The sequence below is a fragment of the Salminus brasiliensis genome, chromosome 3, assembly GCF_030463535.1.
Source record: "Salminus brasiliensis chromosome 3, fSalBra1.hap2, whole genome shotgun sequence".
NCBI classification, from domain to species: Eukaryota; Metazoa; Chordata; class Actinopteri; order Characiformes; family Bryconidae; genus Salminus; species Salminus brasiliensis.
In genome coordinates, this window is record NC_132880.1 from 49923082 (window position 1) to 49945249 (window position 22168).

Here is a 22168-nt window from a genome sequence, read left to right on the forward strand (position 1 = left end):
TCAGCAAGTTTCTCCATATTAAAACACACTGAAAAGACTCTGAATGAGGTCAACCATCAGATAACCTCCAAAAAGATGCGTCTCGGCCCCTTCACAGCCCAACAGCAGAATGTTTTTCCTCTTACAAACACAAGCAGAGTGCAAAACACGGCGAAAGTCATTCACTGCAAGCCCTTTCTCCATTCCAAACATGCCACTTCAGCAGCAAAGTATGATGCCTGAACATGGATTCTTAAGACGTACCGAGATTTATGAACTTTATGAAGCTTGACTTTCAAAAAGCAATGGTTCTGAACACATCTCTGACAGGACTAGACTCCAGCACTCTTCTCACTTTAAATTCCAGTACCTTAAACTGGGCCTCAGGTGGTCCTGCGATGATGACCATCCTCTGCTTGGCATCCATTCCATCAGCCGGAGCAATCTAGCAGAAGAACCACAAGGAAGGCTTCTTCATAAGATTCTTCAAACATTCCCAAAACGTTTCGAGATCATTAACAGGACATCATTAATAACCAGTCACTTACTTTGATTGACGCCCCGGCGAATCGGCTGAGCTGCTTTATGTGCTGGCCCTGTTTCCCGATGATGGCACCCACCGCCAGGGCGGGGATGAAGAGATAGACGGTCTCGGACTCTGGCGGTTGCTGCTGAGACAAAAAAAACCCAGAACAGCCATTATGCATATGAAGGTACAAAGACCTAAAACATTTGGAAAATTTCCCCGGATGACCCAACTCCTCAAGCTCACGCCAGAATGACCCTTTATTATCCTGAGCCACATCAGCACATGGTCAGCAACGATACTCGCGGCCTCTCGGCCTCTGGCATCCCAAAGCATGCAGAGACCCCATTACACCACCACCTCCACCAACCAAGGCAGGTTGGGTCCATGGATTTATAGATGCTGTTGGTGCCCAATTTAGACCTGACCCCTTGTGATCCTCAGCAGAACTCCTAAACCATCAACCCAGGCTCGTTCCTCCAGTCTGCAGCTGTCCAGTGTTGGTGAGCCTGTGCTGAGCCAGTGCAGCCTCAGCTTTCTGTCCTTGGCTGACAGAGGTGGAACCTGACGTGGTTCTTCTGCTGTTGTAGCTCTATATCCTCCTCAAGGTTGGAGGTGTTGTGTTGGTGTTCATTTTGAGATGCTTTACTGCTCTCCATGATTGTACAGAGTGGGTATCTGAGCTACTGTAGCCTTTCTGTCAGCTCCAACCAGGCTGACCATTCTCTGCTGACCAGCTATCATCTACAAGGGGTTTCCATCTCTAGAACTGCAGCCATGCTGCTCACAGGATGCACTTTCAAGCCCGAATTTGGAGCCCTAATCTCCAGCAAATCCACAGGGCAAGTGTGTGCACCACCTACAGACCCACCCAACCATGTTCATCTGACTGAGGACCACAACTCCACCAGTCAAGCCCACAGAACACGGCTGATCCCAAAGCAAATCCCTACTCCACTGACCACTGTTCATGGCACAGAGCAAGCAGGTTAAGCAATCACCCGGCCTCCACACACACACACACACCCACACACACACCCACACCCACACACACACCCACACCCACACACACACACACACCCACACACACACACACACCCACACACACACACACACCCACACACACACACACACCCTCACACACACACACCCCCACACACACACACCCCCACACACACACACCCCCACACACACACACCCCCACACACACACCCCCACACACACACCCCCACACACACCCCCACACACACCCCCACACACACCCCCACACACACACACCCCCACACACACCCCCACACACACACCCACACAAATTCTCCCAACATATGCCATTCCACACACACCAAGCACTTGTTAAACACCACACTCCCTGCATTCTCTGCAGCGGTGTTAGTTTGGGTGGGGGTGGAGGGAAGGGGGGGGGGGGCACCGGCTAATGTCCATGGTCTTTGGACAGTCTGGTAGCAGGCAGCCAAAAGCCGTGCAGTGCACTGTGGGTAGGGGGAACTTACAGAGAGGGCTGGACTACTGCTGGGGGACTGTGCAGAGGTCCAAAACGGCACCTCGCTCCCAAACGCGCTGCACTATGGGAGAAACATCAACACACACACACACACACCCATTACACACACACCTATAACACTCTCCAACACTCACTGAAGTGTGTACTTTCTGAGGGCACGTAGAACACTACTGTACAAACCTCTCCCATGACCGACACCACTGGGTCTGCTCACCAGGTTCTCCATCATGGGTTCAGTCTGGCAAAACCCCAAAATCAAACCCTCTAGAGACCGAAACTGTCCTATTCAACTTCCACACCCGGCTTCTTCATCTCCACAGATCTGGCCCTGGTGACGCCCCTGCTCCCATCAAACAGGGCTGGCAAGAAGCAGGCGATGCGATACAGACTGCAACACTGTAAGCAAGACGAATTGCAGCTTCGACAGCCTACACGACCTGAAGAGGCGTCAGGGCGCTGTACTGCTCAAACTACACTCTCGATCTCCTGTAACACTCAGGTGAACGTTTAGATGGTTGTGGTTCGCACGCTACACAACTGTTCAACGACTGCCGCAAGTCCGCCTGCTCTCCTTTTGCCATGAAAACACACGCAAGAAGCGACGGAGGATGGGGCGATACCATGCGTGAGTTTTCTTTTTTTAACATGGAAAAATGTCCAGTTTAAAAAATTTATTAATTTAAAAAAAAAAAAAAGGAGGAAGCTTGGGGGGCAAACAAAATGATATAATAATAATAATTTAAAAAAAAATTATTAATAAATAATACTAAAAATAAAATAATAATAATAATTATTGTATTATGCCCCTGTACCACAGATGCACAGACCCGTAGATGCATGATAAGGCTGGATTTAATGAGTCCTAGAGCTGGGCAATATGATGATATTTTATCATATTGTGATACATTTTGTTATTGTTTGTTATTGTGGCAATACGTTTTTCTAATCATATGGAGGAGACTGTTAGTGTTAATAAACACTGATCAGCTGCAGGTTTCATTAATAACAGTGTAATTAGACTGGGTTCATTAGATGAAGAGCAGCAGATGTTGAGTAGAAATCACTGTATTCAGTACAGGAGAGGATCTGAATAGTAGTTTCTAAGAGTGTGATTATATGTATTGTGATCAATATCGTGTAAAAAAAAAAAAAAAAAAAAAAAAAAAAAAAAAAAGTCTTAAAAATACTGTATCACAATATTTTATCATATCGCCCAGCCCTAATGAGTCCTTTCGCTTCTTCGGCTTTCTTCCCTCCTTGCGTTTTCATTGGCTGGAGCACGACACCGCACTTACTGCTATTCACAACCTGCTCGTGACACTTTTTACGTTACAGGATTTCGACTCACCGACAGGTCCAGATATTTATCAGGCTAGATATCTATTTTTTACTCTGCGAGCGATCGCTCTGGGCTAAAATCGTGTAGTGTGAACTGGGCATTAGGTTGGCCGGCTTAGTCGACCGTGGCTGAGCTGAAGCGCTCCATTCGGCTTGGAGAGATTTAGCTCATCTTTACAGCAGTTTGTGATCTTTTTATGGCTGGCTTGTTGTTTGTGGTTCAGAGACGCCAGACAGGACATGCAGCGGGCCTCCTAATGAGGGCTGAAGACGTCCACCATGCATTTAGGAGAGCAGTGCAGAGCCATTCTGACCATTTTTGGATTCTGCATTTCAGGAACGTCAAAACCAGCCTTTAGAGAAGCTGCTCGCCCTACGAACGGTCTGATCAGGACACAGCTTTTCAGTCACATGCCAATCGTGCCAAGTGATCAGAATGATGAGGGGATTGAGATAAAATTAATAATAATAAAAAAAAATCAATACAAATAAAATAAAAAAATTCCACAATAAAAACAAAAGTTGCACACAAATCAAAATCAGAACAGCGGGATCTAAAACTGCTGTGGCAACTGAGCAGAGAAACCTCCTGGACCACCTTCCAAGATTGGAACTGATCAGCCCCTGCAGCCTCTGTTCACCAACCAGGCCATTCAGAACAAGCCAAAGCGCCCAACTCCAAAACTGCTCCAGTGAGAGTAATGCCAGAGTGAATCCAGGGACTCAAATAACAGGAAGTTTCAGGAAGGTCTTTACCAGGCCTAATTATGCAGCCCCCCCGCAATCTTAAACTCTCTCTTACCCCAAATGATGGGTAGGCAGCCTGAGCTCCAGTAGGGGGTCCTGGCACCATAGAGGGGGACATGCCTCCACTCGCCCCAACCGGGAAAAGACCCAGAGCATTTAGGTTCAGCCCGGGAATCAGGTTCGACTGCAGCTGCAGGGAGACACAGACACAGAGAGCGAGAGATTAATAACACATCATCAGAGCCGAGAAGAAAACCGCTGTGTGTCGCTTTCGGCTTTAAGCAGAATTCAGATTTGCCCCAGATCAGACTTCGGGGTTCCTCAGGACTTTCTGGGTCTTTGTGCACCACTGCCACTATTACTGTTTATTTACGTGGAGCAGACCCTCTCTTAGTACTCGCTCGTCTCCGCCCTCTCAGCACATTTTTAAAAAATGCACATTAACCCTACGGAGTCTACCAACGCTTATGTTTCTAATAATATCTTTATAATAATACAGCACAGAAACACGGTTCAGACATTTCCTGAATCTGTAAACTCCGCCCTTTCCATTGCAGATCATAAGTGACTCGCATCCAAAGTTACGAGGCTACGAAGACTGGAGGAGGCGGAGACGAGTATCTCGACCTGTGTCTTATTGGTGGATTTGTGCGTCCATCATCTGCCCCTCATCTGTAATTGATGGATTTGCATAATTTTTAATTGGGATTTGTGTAAAATTGACCAACAGACACTTCACCTCATCTTCTACCGTTTAAATACAGGGGCAGTGGTGGCTCAGCGCTCAGGGCTGTTGATCACAGGGTTGTTGGTTCCATACCCGGGCTCGACAAGCTGCCACTTCTCCCCTCTGGGTGCTGGAGTTGGCTGCTCACTGTTCTTGTGTGTGTTTACCATCACAGATGGGTAAAATGCATGCACCTTTACCTTTAGACTATAGTATTCACATATTCCACTGCTTTAGTGAAGCTCAGACTCCTTTATTTATCCGAAATATGCAGAATATCTAAAATCTGACTTCAGTTTTCCAGGTTTAGGGTGGGATTCTCTCTTCACAGTGCTCTAGGTCACATGGGGTCTCATTACAGAGAGAGCCGAGACTGTTCTGAACATCCTGATATAAAACATGTGGGTATTATCTTATATATAAGTGCCTTTAAAGGTGAAGAAATCTTTAAGATGATTCGCAAAAATTGAGAGAACGCCCTTATAGACTGCAGAGGGTTAGTGATCGACACACGCCTCCTCAGACACCTGCACAACCAGCCACCGCCTCCAATCAAACGGCTAGCAGCCACCACTGCCGGCCAGCATCACACTGGAGTGATGTAGAGAGAGAGAGAGAGAGACAGAGAGAGAGAGAGACAGAGAGAGAGAGAGACAGAGAGAGAGACATCAACCCTCCAGAATTAGCAAGGCCAATTGTGCTCCCTCAGGATCCGGCTGCTGATGGCAGGCGGCATGAACCAGGAGCGGGATCAGAACCAGTGATGCTAGTCTTCGATTTACAAGAAATGTGAACGCTATGATTCATTAGCCATTATCGTCAATCAAACAAACACAAAAGTGTGTTAAACAGGGTGGGGTTTTTTTGGTCTTCCCATTGGAGCGATGCTGTGCTCACATACGTTCATGGCGGCGACGTCGTTCTCGTAGGACTCTCGGACTTTCTTCATGAGCTCTTCCTCGGCTCTGGCACAAGCTTCTATGGAGCCCTTTACTGTGATGGTGCGCTCCGGGTTATACAGAGTCAGGTCCTGCAAACTGAGAGAGACATTTAGATTAAAATACATACGTAAATACACATACAGCACTGTGCAAAAGTTTTAGTCCCCTGTGTAGGTCAGAGTGGAAGGCGGCTTATCTGCTCAGTAAATCACTGATATCACAATAAACACTAATAATAATATCACTCCTACAGAAAGTGGTGGAGGTTCTCCATCACTGTGTTCATCATTAGAACATCTCCAAAGTTCTCCTCATGGAGTCTAGTATTATTTAGAGTTCTCCTCAGATCAACACCTGGTTTGGTGATAAAACAGGGCTTAATGATGGTAAATCAGGTGAGCTGCTGCTGCTAATGGAGTTGAACACATCCACGCTAGGGCTATGTATTGGCAAGAACCTGGCGATATGATGGATATTACAAATCGACAGGAGTTACAAATCGATTCATTACAATATATTGTGATATATTTTATAAACAATCATAAACTGCATTTTTAAGCAGATTTTAGAAATCATTTTATTAAAAAACAAAAACAAAAAACGCCATCCTGTGTATACAATCTGAGTGTGTACAACACTGCCATTTAGTGGTTGGAGGTCTAAACGCAGTCCAAAATGAACCGCTTTGTACATGCATTTCTTAAAATCAATACGGTGATTAAGAAAAGATACCGCATTACAAATCAGAATACTGCGATACTCTGATATTGTTATTTTTCTTATTTTCTTACACCCCTAATCCACTCTGTGCTGGCTGGACTGGGGGGCGTCCAGGAGAACCCTGGAGGAACCGAGCTCTGTTCTTCAGACTAGCTCACCGACAAGATCTCACTACTTTCTTTCTTCAGAATGAGAAGCTCTTTCTCCTTTTTACTGGATTTATGTTCAGCTGCTTTATCTGTTCTGATGAGATCTGGAGCTTCTACAGCAGAACCTGAGCAGTACTTTGCCCAAAGAACCTTTAAACATTTATTTGAGGACGTATAAAAACCGTACGAGTGGCAGTACTCTGCAGGGGTCACTCACGGCGAGATGGTGATTTTAGTCCCAGTGTCCTGTTCGATCTTCTTCAAGTTGCGTCCCTCTTTTCCAATTAGACGTCCCACAAAGTTATTATGGGCCAGAATCTTCAGAGGAATCTCCTCAGTGCTGTTAAACAGAGGCAGACAGGAACAGGTGAGTCACGAGTCCCTTTATACGGACGTCCCGTGAGATGTGTGGACAGTGCGCAGACTGACATTTTGGTATCCAGGGCTTCTTTCTGCATGATCTCCATGATGCTCCTACAAGCAGAGCTGCAGCCCTCTGGAGTGGAGTGGACAGTGATGGGCTTCTCCGCCGCTCCCGCGTTCTCTTTCCGATGGATGTCAATCCTAAACATTCATACAGACAGAATTAAGCATAGCAGTCAACATTCAGGAAGGGGTCAGAGTGGGCTAAATTCTGCACTGAACGTCCAGCCAGGCAAATATACACCACTTACAGCCTTGGGGAAGCCTAGGATAAAAGTTGCATGAACTAATAACCTCATGACAGGGTATTATTATGGGCTGTTATTTATTATTACATTACATTACAGCAACAGCAGAAGACAAAACAAACAGAACAAAAGGGACCATATATAAACAAAAGGACTCTAAGAATGAAGAATTTGCCCATCATTCAACACCACTGACCATCCCCAGCCTCTCAACACGGGTCAGCTGCACAGCTCATTCTGCAGCTACAGTAGATTCACCGTACTGTCAGTCATGCAACCTTGTATCTCCAAAATAGCAGTTTTACAGGTGAAGGAAACCTTCTTAACTTCCAATTTTAGACAATATAAAAGATTTATTCAGAGATTTTATTATTTTGGATCATTTCTATTGAGATCCTATGTGTATAATGCTAACGCCCACATGCTAAACCCGGCCTCTCAGCGAGGGCTTTTGGGAGGGTAAGACCCTGGACCCTTCCAGCTGCCACGCTGCTAATATTTGAGTATTAATAAAAGATATTGGAAGAAAATTAATTACAGATTATTTTAAATGCTTAAAAATGCTTTTTAATTAAAAAAAAAATAAAATAATTTAAATAAATTTTAATGCTTTAAAAAAAAAAAAAATAATAATAAAAAAAAAAAATACAAATAAATAAATAAATAAATAAATAAATAAAAATAAATAAATAAATAAATAAAAAAAAAAAAACCACCACACCAAGTAGATTTACAGTGAGAGAAAACATCCTGTATAGAGGGGACATTATTTTTCAGAAAATGAAAGGAAATTTATACTGAACTGACAATATTGATCCAATTACAGCACCATTATCATCAAAATTATTTTTTAAATTATTATTATTAATATTATTGTTTCTGAAATTACTGAAAGCAACACACTGACCGCATAGAACACCATTAGTGTCAGAAATGGATGATGAACGTATAACCCTGGGTGTATAAACACACAGTCTAATAAAGAAGCCAGTGAACCGTCCTTACTTTGAATGCGTCTGTTTGGTGATGTTGCGGATGGTGGCGCCCTCTTTGCCTATGATGGCGCCCACAAACTGGGTGGGCACGAGCAATCGCAGCGGCACGTCAGACTGCAGCTTCGGCCTGGCACCACCCAGAGTGGGCGAGCCCTGCCGGGGTGGGCCTCGAGGCGTTGCACCTCTCCTGTTGCCCATCGCAGAGGAGTCCGCGACGGCCGTCTCGTCTGGGATGTAGGACACCTTCAGCGCGTAACTCTCCATCATGAAACCGTTGAGCTTCTCCACTGCTCTGGAGAGGACAAGAGGGAGAGAGGGGTTGAAGAGTGCAGAGGAGCATACACACACCGATCAGCCAAAATATTAAGACCACCTAGCTAATGCTGTACGTTTCTGTACGTTCTGAGGTGGGACCTCCATGAGCATCAGTGAGACTTTTGTGTCTTGGGGCACATTTGGTAGGTACTGACCACTGCATACCAGGATAACCCCACCAGACCTGCCTGAGATGTTCTGACCCAGTCATTGACAAGAACCAGACTGTGATGTTCTAGATAAAGTGCCTCAGATTCTTACGCTTGTCCATTTTTCCTGCTTCATCACCTTCATCATCTTCAAGAACTGACTGTTCACTCACTGCCCAATAGATCCACCCCCCTGACAGGAGCCACTGGACCCAGATCAATGTAATTCATGCCTTTTGGCTGATCAGTTAGGACGGGTTGCGTTCATAATTAAATTAATTTAAATTTTATTTAAATAGTTTTGTATTTTAAGTCATTGTCCTTCACCTCCACCCTGCTCATGTCAATGTTCTCCACCCACCTCAACACAGGCAAAGCCAGGGTGCCCCCAACAGCAGGGCTGGGTACCAATATACCAACTGAATATCAGTCATACAGCTCCAAGACCGCCATGTGATTATGGATCTTATCCAGACCGAATAAAACACTGACCGCAGTGACTCTGAGCGGTCAATAGGTGGCAGCATTACAATAACAAAGAAGGAATTGGAACCATGCGCTGAGCTGATACTTCGGCTGACCAGATACGGCCCGCGGTCAGAAGCTCAACCTCCAGAAAGTGGTGTACTCACTGTCTGGCCTGCTCTTTGGCACCATATCTCACGTTGACCACGGCTGTTTCTGTGTCCGTGTTCACTGCGGACAGAAAGGCAGAGTGTTTAAACAACACGAACGTCCAGGGTACAAACGACAGGACGTCCTCGTCGGTCCACTCACCTTGTTCACAGCTCTCCACTGTGCCATACTGAGCCAATAACCCGTCCAACACCTGCAGACACAGACAGACAGAGGGTGAACCTACAGTCAGAGGTTCCTTCAAACATCTCAATTCTCAATTCTGCTGGTCACCAGACTTGGCTGGTGTGCTAAATGGGGACTGTTCCAGAGTCCAGCCTTGGTGTCCCCATTCAAACATGGGGCAAGAACCATGAGGAGGTACGAAAAGAACCCTCAGTACCACAAAGCCATTTTTAGAGTTGAACTGAAGACATTTCAGGGTCCTAGGAACCTACCACACAGCTAAGAAAGCAATTTCTGAGGTCTGAAAGGTTTGTTCTTGGTGATGCTCTGGAAGAACCACTTCCATCTCTAACTGTAATAGAGGGGAATGTGTGAAGAACCTTTTAAAAGCTTGAGGAACCTTGATGTAAAAGGTTCTCCACCGATTTAAAGGTTCATCATCGCTTCTATGACACTTTTGTGGGGACTGGAGCTACTCTAGAAAACAGGTCAAGGGTGGGAAAACAAAAATATATCACATGAGAAGGGAACGGTTCTAGATTCCAGATCTATTTCACTCAACCCAGCCTAAGCACTGATCTGCAGATGATCAGCATCGGGTCCGATTGAGCCTGGATCAACAGCTCAAACAGTGCTTGGTGACGGGTCTCCAACACTGCAGTCCTAAAAATAAAAAGGTTCTACCAGAGGTTCTATAAGTGACGCCACACAATGGTCCCAAAGCCTGGAGAGCTCTAGAAAACGGGTCAGTCTAAAACGTCAAAGGAAATTCCATTAAAAGGAGAACGGTTCTAGAGTCCAGGCTTAGTGTTCCCATGCTCACAGTGCTAGAACAATCCTACAGCCGTTTTTTTTTTTTATACAGGGCACTAAAGACATGGAGAGTCCACTACAAAAGGTTCTTTGAGTTACACCACACAAGAACCACTTTCACCTCCATAAAGAACCAGATCTGCGTTAGAAATTAGTTTCTTTAAAGAACCTTTTCAAAGCCAAGAAGCTTCTCTTGAAAAATGTTCTCAACCAGATTTAAAAGGTTCTTTTAGGAGACTGGAGCTGCTCTGGAAAACGGGTCAAGGGAAAAAAAGGGAAGGTTCTAGATTCCAGGCTTGGCATCCACATCCAGGCATGGTGCCAGAACATGGAGGAGGTAAGAAAGTAATGGCACACTAAGTAAATGTGAAAGCGGTCATTTAAAAACACTGAAAAGGTCAGAACAGGTCTACTTGAGCATGGACCATTTTAATTAGTGTATGGCAATGGAGCTCCAAGACGGCACTCTTAAAATTGAAGGTGCTACAAATTCCATTAGAGAACAGCTGTTGGTCTCAATTTTAAATAAATAATTTTTTTAAACACATTTTGATAATGGAAGCATGTGAAGAACCTTTAAAAAGATTAAGAAAAAGAACCTTTTCTCCCATTTAAAGGTTCTTCACAATCACACGCCTCCGTATTATAAAACCATTGTTTTATAGATCTAGAAAACAGGTCAGTCTTGAGTGTAAAAGGGTCATCAATCATGTTAAAGAGGGTCCAGGCTTGGTGTCCCCATCCAGATATGTGTGAGAACATCAATAAGCTAAGAGAGAAATGAAGAACTATGGGAAAACTTATAAATTTGGGAAATCTTATGAATAAAAATATACAAATATTGGTGTAAAATTACAGTGTAAAAAAAGGTAACTGATGTAAAAAAGGTAACTGGGGTAAACTTAATGTGTAAAAAAAAAAAAAAGGTAACTGATGTAAAATTAGTGTAAAAATGTAATTGGTGTAAAATTACTGTGTAAAAAGGTAACTGGTGTAATATTACTGTAAAAAAAAAAAGATAACTGATGTAAAATTAGTGTAAAAAATGTAATTGGTGTAAAATTACTGTGTAAAAAGGTAACTGGTGTAATATTACTGTAAAAAAAAAAAGATAACTGATGTAAAATTAGTGTAAAAAGGTAATTGTGTAAAATGGTAACTGGCGTTAAATTACTGTAAAAAAATAAAAATAAAAAAATAAAAGGTAATTGGTGTAAATGTTACCAAATTAAAGGTTTGTCACATTCACACGCCTCTGTATTAAAAAAATAAAAGGTGCTACAAAAGGGTTCTTTAAATGACGCCACAACATTTTTGTAAAAGTGTAGATCTGCTCTGGAAAACTGGTCTTTATTAAACACAAGCATGAAGGTAAAGGTTCACTTCTGATCCTTTATACTGGATCAGAACATCGTAACAAATGGACCAATAGAAACGCTCCAAAATGACCTGGAATCAAATCTTCCTACATCGACAGGAGGTTTTTCCTTCTCCTGAACGGTTGAGTTTTTGAGGATTGGTGACCATCTGAATGCCACCGCTACGGTCATTTAAGGCCTTTAAGACCTTTATCTTTTTACCAAATTATAATAAAACTAAATAAATAATTAAATAAATAAATAAAATCATTCTAAAGTCTTCGTCCAACTTTCAGACAAAGCACCAGGATTCTCTCGCCCCTTCGAAGAGAACGTTTCCACCCCAACATTCGACATTCCTCATTGGCCAGCAACGCCGCCCCCCCCCCCCCCATGCTATGGAACAGTGAGCACGAGGAGGAAAAGGAAGCCTACAGGCCTTCAGCCGCACACGCCCCTTCTATACATCCACCATGCGAACCTCATCTCCTCCCTCCACACGCCCACTCACCCCCCGCTTCCTCCTCCTCGAGCCCTCCCATTGGCTCCGCTCTGGAAATCCGCTGTGCTGCAGAGGAGCCAGAGTCATTGGACACGTGAGCGGTCAATCTCAGTCAGCACGTCCAATGAGAGTCAGGTAGTCTCTCGAGAGTGAAATGGTGGAGGTGGTTAGTGGTGGGGGTTGGGAGATGGGGGTGTGGCCAGCTCTAGGAAACCAGTTCATGTGAAGGAAGGGTGGAAGAAAGGAGGAGGAGGGGGGTAGATGTACAGAGTCCACACATGGAGAGGCCCTGCAGGCACTCGGGGGCAGTGGGTTACAATCCAAACCCAGCTGAGCTCCCAGAGCCTGGCCACAGCGCTGACATGTCTCCGAGCCCCGCCATCATGCAGAACACACAGCAACCCCCCTCCGAACATGCGCACACACACACACGCCCCCACACACACACGGCCTAAGCCCTCAGCACCACGTGTTTCATTCTGAATGGCGTTAAGACAAAAGGCCTACTGAGCTACATCACCGCCTAAGAAACACTACTCCTACCCTGCATGTGGACACCAGCAGCCGCTAACTGCTGAGGTCCCAGAAAGCCACGGGTGTGTTAGTGTAATCAGCTTTCTCCAGTAAGACTAAGGTTAAAAGCATATATATATATATATATATATATACATACATACACACATACACACACACACACACACACACACACACACACAATACCGAGACTTTCTCCACAGTCAAATCTGTATATTAAAAAGCATCACACACTCAGGCCCTTCACATTTCCAGGATTAAAAGCACTAATTAGTGCATATACACATAAAACACACATTACAGATATTTATTATTAATATCTGGGTAATTCATTTGTAAATAAAGGGTCAGCAAGAAAATGAGGAGCGAAGGACGGTTTCAGGATCACAGCAAAAGTTCTCCTTAAAAGTGTGCATGCAGGACAAATGAGAAAATAAAACCACAATAAATTAGTTATTGATAAATATTTGAAAAACTAATATTTAATTTATTTATTTCTATTTATTTATTAGCTTGCCTCCTGGAAGGAGAGCTCCAGGTTACAACCACCATCAGTCTCAGTCAAACAGCAGAAGGCCTCAACAAGCTGAACCAGTGCTGCCATATTACACTACATTCAGCATGGCTCTAGTTATTGTTTAATACCTTTATTTTACTGATGTTTTTAATAAATACTGGATAATTGATCATAAATGAAGCAGATTCAGAAGAGATTTCTCAAAGATTGTGTGAAACCTTAACAAAAGTTATTCTCAAATGAGAGCATGTAGGAGAAATAAGAGGAAATAATAATAATAATAATAATAATAATAATAATAATCATCAAAAAAAGCATTTGATAAACTATATTTAAAAAATATATTTAGGTTGCCTCCTGAAAGGCCTCAACAAGCTAAAATCAGCATTATTCTAGTTGTGGTTTAGAACCTTCATTATTTTACTGATGTTTTTAATAAATACTGAATAATTGATCATTAATAAAGCAGATTCAGAAGAGTGGAAGCTCGGTTTCATGAAGGGTGTGCTACAGCATACAGCATAAATACAATAAATCCAAGTAATTGTGTTGTAATAAACATTACATTTATAATTAGGACGCCTCCAGGCATCCCGGAAGACGAGCTCTGGATCAGAACCCCATCTCTCAGTACTTCTGGACTCTTTCTAGTGAATGGGGCAGAGGCAGCCGAGCAGCCGTGAGAAACGAGGTTGGTTCCTGTAGGTTGTGTAAAACCTTCACAGCAGAGGTTCTCCTGAAATGTGTGTTTTAGAACCGCACAACACTGTTTTTAACAGTCACCGCAACATGCACTTGCACAATAGTCCCACCACAGGACTTGCGAGGTCTTCTACACAGTCACATTTTAAAAAGAGAAAATTTACTGTATTTTTTCAGATCTACCTGAACATTCATTTTACTTTGATCTCATAATTTGTTTATTTTTTTATTTTGATATGACATGTTGGATCATTCCCATATTTTTTATAATGAATAAATACAACAAAATAAGTAATTAAATTTTAATTAAATTAAGGGAAATTTAACAAAAAAGAAAAAACTCCACAATAAATCAATACAACCACATTAAAAATATTTCAGCCATCATGGAAAACAAGCCCTGAAGAACCTTCACTATCTGTAGAACAGCAGAAAACCTCAACAAGCCAAAAAGTTCTAAAGAGGGTCGAGTGAATTCAGCATTAACTGAACTAAACCCTAAATTTCACTGATTTTTAATAAAATATTGGATCATTTACAGTAAATGAAGTAGATTCAGCAGAGTGACGGTGGAAATGACTTTTCCTATTCATATCCACCCTTCTAATATTCTATTATTATTTTTATTATTTATTCAATATTTGCTCTTTGGGTGTAACTGGGACCTTGAGACCCAATTTCGTTCCACCCAGTGTCCCACATGTGATGCGAATAACAATAAAGTCTCCTTGAATCCCTGAATCAGTGAATCCTTAAGTACTGAAGTCTGGTTTGGTGAAAGTTCTCAAACGTGTGCATGTAGGAGAAACGTAGAACATCGAAGCTCTACAAGAAAATCAGCACGGCTTTGATAAAGCACATTAAACACAGACTGGGGACTGGGGTCTCCAGATATCACAGGAAACAACCCTGAAGACAGATATAGGGGAGTTTGAAGAACCTTCATCTTAAACCAGCAAAAGCATCAAGCTGGAACGTTGCCAAGACATTTAACTAAACGCAGAATTTAAGCAACATATCGTCCAAAAAAATGCAAACCAGAACTACCTCTAAACATCAGTGGAACAGAAGGAAGCAGATTTAGAGAAGTGAGAAATGAGGAGTAAAGCTCGGACGGGCGAAACCTTTACGATCTTTTTCGAGAATGCTCGTCGAGGTAAGAGAAGTGAAGAAATTACAAAAAAAAAGAGAAAAGAAAAGATCAGTAAGTTTAATAAACCACATTAAAAATGTTTAGGATGTCTCGAGGGGACGGATAGACCGGCAGTTGCTCGTATCTCCAAATCAGCAGCTTTTTAGGAGAAGCAAAAAACCGCCTGAGCTTTCAATGGAAGTCAATGTAAACCGTTTTAATTCAGAGTCATTTTGGAGCGTTTCTATTGGTCCGTTCATCCTGACATTCTGATACAGTATAAAGAACAACTGCCAGATTCACATTATGGAGAAAAGTGAAAATGCAACAAATGGACAGACAGAATATTTATACTAATAATACATATAATAATTAAACAACATGTATAGTAATTTAATTAAAAATCTTTTAAAATCAGCAGCTTAAAAAGTGCTGTTTAACAACCCGCTGGATCTAATTAATTTATTTAAAATATTTATTTATGTATGTATTTTTATATCTGACTAGGCTTCACCTGTGTGACTGAGGCAAAACCCCAGCCCTCAAACCGGAGGGAAGACAGAAAGAAGGGGACACATGCAGTCTGAGATCCAGAGCGGGGAGCGATCAGAGGGGCTTTATCTCGGCATTGTGAAAGAGTGCTACACCTCGGGCGAGGGTTGTAGGTCAGAGAGCACTTTCCTGGCCTTTACACTGGTTTATTTATCTGCTGTTCACACCACAGCAAGACAACTCGCACCTTCTGCTGCTGTTCAGCATCGACTACACTCCCGCTCACGTGACCGGACAGGCCCCTGCGCTGATGCTCTGCATTTAACAAGTCTTGGTCCTTCAACACAAGTAATAATGGACTGGGTTACTAACAGCAGACCCCCCCCCCCCCCCTTCATTATCCATATGCTGCAATACAGAACTGCATGACTGTGTTGGTAACCAAGACCTAGAGGTGAGCTGCAGGCCACGACCCAACACTGTCTGGATTTGAAAAACTCTAAAACTTACTCTAAAAATAAATAAATAAATAAATAAATAAATAAATAAAAATAAATTTAAGCAAATATTTAAGTTGACACTGCAGCTCTCCGAACAGATGGGGATAAGTGGGGGAATTTTAGATACTATTGATTAAATATGGTTGTAATTAAGCTCCTCACAGTAACTGTACTGAAAATAAATTCCCAGAAATAACTGCAGTAAATCGTGATTGTGATTGTAATAAGGAGTGTAATAGCATAACGCCTTTTAAAGAGAACATTTCTCTAAAAATAAATAAATAAATAAATAAATAAAAATAAAGACACCAGAAAGTATTCATATTTAATAATTAAATAAATAATCATTCACGCCAATGGGCTCTCAAGTCAATGGCCAAAGTCAGTCACAATGGCCAATATGGAGGTCAACAAAATATCAAGTCATGTCTATACATTGTGTGATAGCTGCGATAACTGAATTATCGTGACCGGCCTAGTTTGAGCTTTTCAGCAAACGCTGAATTTTTAAATAATTAAAAATAATAATGATAATAATAATTAGAATAATAAAATAGGATGAAACACTACATCTGCACAATTACGATACTGAAGTTCTTACATTACAATACATTTCTAATGTAATAATTACAGTTCTTGGTGTGGAACTAATGTTGACCTTAGAATCAAACAAACTCAAACTTTCTGAAGAAGCATAAACACAAATATTTCATCCCAATAAACAGGAGGTGTCAAAAGGCTGCGTCAAAAAAGCCACAAGCCAGAAAGTAGATCAGCTCATATCACAAAAAGTAAAAATGTCTATTTTAACATGGACATCGATAATACATTTGACAAATCTGCATAAAATGTTACTAAAAAAACAAAAACAAAAAATGAGATATGATAAAGGTATGGATTCATATGGACTATTTCAATTGTTTGGACTGAAAACCTAAAACGTAACCATTACAACAGCCCTACAACTCCCAGCGGACTTTAACCGGCTGAACTCTTACCCACAATTTGATATTTTTAATTATTAAATAATTAAAATAAACTATCAGAGCTGGGCAACAGGACGATATTTTATCGTTTCGTGATGCATTTTATTGTTTTACTGATTAACTGCATGTTTTCTATTGCTGAAACCGATGCTTTGTCACTATTGGTGCAACACTACTTTTAGAGGTCGGTCAGCAGTATGATCTGGAACATGCAGAACCGAGCCTCTTCCACACCTGCTAAACATCTGGATCTGAGGCGATTCGCAGAGTTTGCAGTGTGAACGTCTTCAACCCTTCAGGCCAAGCCTCATTATTCACCCAGTAAACAGCCTTCCATCATCAATACACACAAACCTCCGTCCGCTGTGAGTACAGGACCGTGACGTCGTATATGAACACGGTTAGAGAAACCGCAACCCAGTGGTCTCTCCCCAGTCCCAGTCCCACCCCAAGACCATCCAGATGTGTGGACACTACACTGCAGAACCAGCCCGTTTTAAACCCGCATAAACAGAGCAGGGAGTGTTTCAGGCATGACCGCTTTCAAACAGGGTACAAAACCAAGCCAATCAAACCAGAGGTCATTTACATATTGCTGATGACCCACAAAAAAAACAAAAACAAAAAAAAAAAAAAAAACAAAACAAAAACTTGCATCTCCAGCTTTACCGGAGAAGGTCAGCAACGGGTGCAGCTTAAAGTAGCTAAATGCATTCATTAGAAGGGGTGTCCACAAGTATTTGGACATTGTGTCCATACAGCAAAAAAAAAAAGTAGTTTTCAATGGACGTCAATGTAAAAGTCATTTGTCAAAAGTCATTTTGGAGCATTTCTATTGGTCCGTTTATCATGGAATTCTGATACAGTATAAAGAACCACAGCCAGATTCCCATCATTGAGAAAAGTGAAAGACCGCAAAAATGGAAATACAAGATTTATGTGGTAGTGACCATTAGTCCTAAAAGTAGAGTAATACATGAATTAAATTCTGGCAATTAAGTTCGAAAATAACGTATCTCAATGATCTCAAACTTTAAAAATGTACTCCCCCCCCCCCCCCGTCCTGCACGCTGGCTCCCAACACTCCTGATACAGCTAATCTGCTCATTACCAAGCCTTTCCCCACCTCCTGTTGTCATGGTCAGCCACCGCCTTCAACATTCAGCTTGGGTCATGGGTTTCCTCTTGACCCTGAAATACTTGCTAGTCCACAGTGATGTCCAGCAAGTGACGTCCCAGCAGCCACAGAGAGCAACAGAGGAAGCTACATTTCCCTCAGAGCTGAGCTTTAATGTGGAAGCAGAGGACATAAACCAGAGTGTCCATTGTTGTCTGCTGTGACCAGAATCTCACTGAGTGGACGCGCTGAAGGCTGACCAATCAGAGTTAAGAAGTGCCGGTCATTAGGAACTGAACCTCCTGCAGAAGTAGGAAGCTCTACATGAATCAGCTTAAACAGCCATAACATTAAAACCACTGACTACCTTGAGTGTTGTTCATGTACAACCATTAAATGGACAAAAGTATTTGGACACCTGCTCATTCACCGTTTCTTCTGAAATCAAGGGTACTTCAAAGAGCTGATCCTGTTTCTACTGTCCAGGGAAGAAGACTTTTTACTAGACTTTGGAGGAACATTGCTGCGAGGATTTGATTGCATTCAGCGACAAGAGCGTTAGTGAGGTCAGGATGTTCACCTTCCCACCTCATCATCCTCAACTCATCCCATCAAAAGTACTGGATGGAGCTCCACCACAATCATTTCAGAGAACACAGTTTTTCCACAGCTCCTCAATGCTGGGGGGCTTTATACCCCTCTAGCCTACGCCTGGCATTATTAGGCAGCATGGAGCCAATAGGGTCATGATGTTGATCTGCTGCAGAGAGTCCTATTCTATTGGCAGTACTTCTTCTCTACAGGGACTAGACAAGCTGCGTGAGTGCATTTGCACCATCTAGGCCGCCAATGGGTGCAGCTTAAAGTAGCTGAATGCATTCATTAGAAGGGGTTTCCACAAGTATTTGGACATACAGTATCTCTAGATGCTGATAGACATTTTAAAAGGGTAGAAACTGGGACTAAACCCATCTGGATCAGAATCACAGAGAAGTCCAACATCTAACAGTACCGGGTTAGAACTCGGCTGGGTTAAAGACGGCTTTAAGGCATCGCTACTGATAGCAGGCTTCCCTGCTCCGAACCAAAGAGGAGTCAAACGAACACCCAAGAACCGCCCAAACATCAGAGACCCAGTGTGTGCATCTAGGACCTACAGAACCTACACAACACAGAACCTACGGTTTATAGAAGTATCTTAAAGAAGCTTGTGTATCCTTGCAGTCAGTCGTCACAGCCTTCATGGCTGAAGCCAAAAATTTTTTCTCTACAATATTTAAGAAAAGCAACATTGTCTGATATTCCGGCTGCAAAATGAGCCTCAGGTTCTCCAAAGAACCACAGTGCCCAGACCATGGTCAAGCACGGTAGAACGGTCATGCCTGTGCTTGGCCTGGTAATTCCACACCAGACTGATAAAGTGCCACATGAATGAGCACAGCCCACCTGCTGCGCCCACCTGCAAACCAATAAACCTGATCAGGTTAGATTATAATTAGAAACTGCAGGATCAGTCCATCACCACTACAGGTTACACAGTGATATATAAACGATATAATTTCTTTATTATTAGTTATTAAACCTGTATAACCAGCAGTAGCCTCATATACAACAGCACATTTCACTATGCTTGAGCAACACACCTGAAAAACCATAGTTCCGATGTGGTGATGCTAAAAAAAGGTAATCATACTGTAGGATCCCGTCTGAGGCACATTTTATTTGTTTAATATTAAAATTATATTTAAAAAAAAATAAATCATGGGTGAGAAAAATACTACAGTGTGTGATTACTACACGTTATTTATATAAAATTAACGTAAACACCCTGGAGGGAAGTTTAGAAGCAGAGGGAGAGTGAAGGTATTGGGAGTTGGACCATAAATAATTTAAAAAAAGCAATAAAATAAATAAACACATTAATTAAAAAACAAAACACCCCCCAAACACACGGGTCATTCAGTATTGTAGTATTTTCAGGACGCCTGGAGTGTAAAACTAGAAGCATGGAACCCACGGCACTCCTCACAGACCGGGTCCCGTTATTAACCAGTGCAGGTAATGAATCCAGATAAACGAGCCGCGGACGGCGTCACGATAACTGCCCATAAACACTCGTTTACTGATGCACTTGAGCGTTCACTCACCTCCCACTGCATGTGAGGGGGGATGTTCCTGATCTGCAGTTTACAGCTCCTGGCAAAGAGAAGGAGAACAAGGACAATTTTAACACAGACGTCACGGCCAGCGACACGGCAGGACAGAACACTAACCCACCCTGCGAAACCCTCACATTAACACACACACACACACACACACACACACACACACACACACACACACACACACACACAGACACACACACAGACACACACACACACACACACCAACCAAGAAAACAGCACATCAGCCCTACTAACTAGATCTTCTACTACAGGGTTTCTGGCAATGTCTTATCTGGATGCATGCAGGGACCAGGTGTAAAACAGGGTCCGAGTCTAAAGCCACGGTCAAAATGATGGACCACCCATAAAAAAAGTTTAAAAAAAAAATTAAAAAAATTAAAAAGCACAGCAGAGAACCTACAGCAGTTCTGATGCAACACTACAGATTCACACATTTTATATATGACACACTGTGTGTGTGTGTGTGTATATATATCACACATATACACATACATACACACGCACACATACACATTCTTTAACACCAGCATTCTTTAAATTATATAGAAGAACCACCTCTGAAAGAGATGCAGATGAAGAACCTTCTAAAGAACCTTTAAGAAGCTGATGTACACGTTTGAAGGAACCAATAACCATACATCTCACACGCACACCCCTCAGTACCTGCAGTGTTTCATGTGCATTATAAGCTCTCTGCATGTTAAAGATCTATGCACCTGATCATCAATACCTACCTGTTAAACATCTCCCCACCTCACACCCATCCCTTCTCCTCAGAATGGAGTCGTTTTTATAGTTTTATGTATATTATATGTTTTGTCTTTCTAGTTTAATGCAGTCAGCTACGTCTGCACGTCTGCCTCTCTGCAGCCGGTCCTGTACTGCACTGTTTTTGCTCCGGATCGTTTCATTTCACTGTGTACCGGTTCAGAGCTGAGACAATAAAACCCACTTGACTTCTTGACTTGATGTGAAGCGGTTCCTGTAGAACAGAGCTCACCAATAGGCAGATTGCAGTCCAGGTCTGGACCCAGAGGCCTTCCTATCTGGACTCGGTCCTCTGTTGTTGTTTTTTTTTATCAGCGCAAAGTTTTGGTTTCCCAGCCTTTCTGGTTCAGGTTTAGCAGCCCAGACCAATCACACGTAACTACTCAGCCAATCAGATCTGTGCATTCTGAGGAGCTCTGCGACTCGAGTGAGCGATAGGCACACACGCACACACGCACGCACACGCACACACAGAGGAGAGCTCATTCTCACAGCGGCTCCAAAAAGAGGAAAGTGGAGGAAACCGAGCTTTTAATGAGGAACGGACTCGGACCGGTTTACTCGTCCCACGGCTGGCTCTGCTCCGTGGAGGTTATTAAAGCAGACGAGTTATTACACTTTCATTTTTTTTATTTCATAATAATTTGACTGAAATAAGAGAAGGTTTATTTAGAGTTTATTATTTACAACTTGTCCAGTTCAGAGAGAGGAACTGACCGTAGATATCTCTAACACTGAACTGTGATCGTACTGGAATCTGATTGGACAGAGACAAATTAAGTGACTGAGACAACATCTTTAACCTGGACACCAAGTCTAAAGACGGTGTGCAGTTCTGATCCCTGAATCAGACCTGCTGAATTGATCAGATGCCAAACAGGTTTTGTAGAATCTCTAAATTCTGATAAAACCTTCAACGGGAACTTCAGCTCGGGAACTTACTGATTTATGGGAAATACTGATTTATCCAAAATGTCAATT

At 42.6% G+C, this 22168-nt stretch overlaps 1 protein-coding gene across 1 annotated transcript in view; it reads right to left on the reverse strand.

Moving 5' to 3' along the window:
- Positions 1-274: 274 nt before the first annotated feature.
- The window catches only part of igf2bp3 (insulin-like growth factor 2 mRNA binding protein 3), a 36193-nt gene continuing 14299 nt past the window's right edge, over positions 275-22168 (reverse strand). The window contains exons 3-13 of the mRNA XM_072674477.1: positions 20381-20429; positions 9557-9608; positions 9412-9475; positions 8326-8607; positions 7079-7213; positions 6867-6989; positions 5741-5876; positions 4168-4302; positions 2017-2088; positions 528-647; positions 275-424 (exon numbers count right to left, since the gene is read on the reverse strand). Coding sequence (XP_072530578.1) covers positions 275-424; positions 528-647; positions 2017-2088; positions 4168-4302; positions 5741-5876; positions 6867-6989; positions 7079-7213; positions 8326-8607; positions 9412-9475; positions 9557-9608; positions 20381-20429 — 1318 coding nt within the window. The remainder of the gene's footprint in view (positions 425-527; positions 648-2016; positions 2089-4167; positions 4303-5740; positions 5877-6866; positions 6990-7078; positions 7214-8325; positions 8608-9411; positions 9476-9556; positions 9609-20380; positions 20430-22168) is intronic.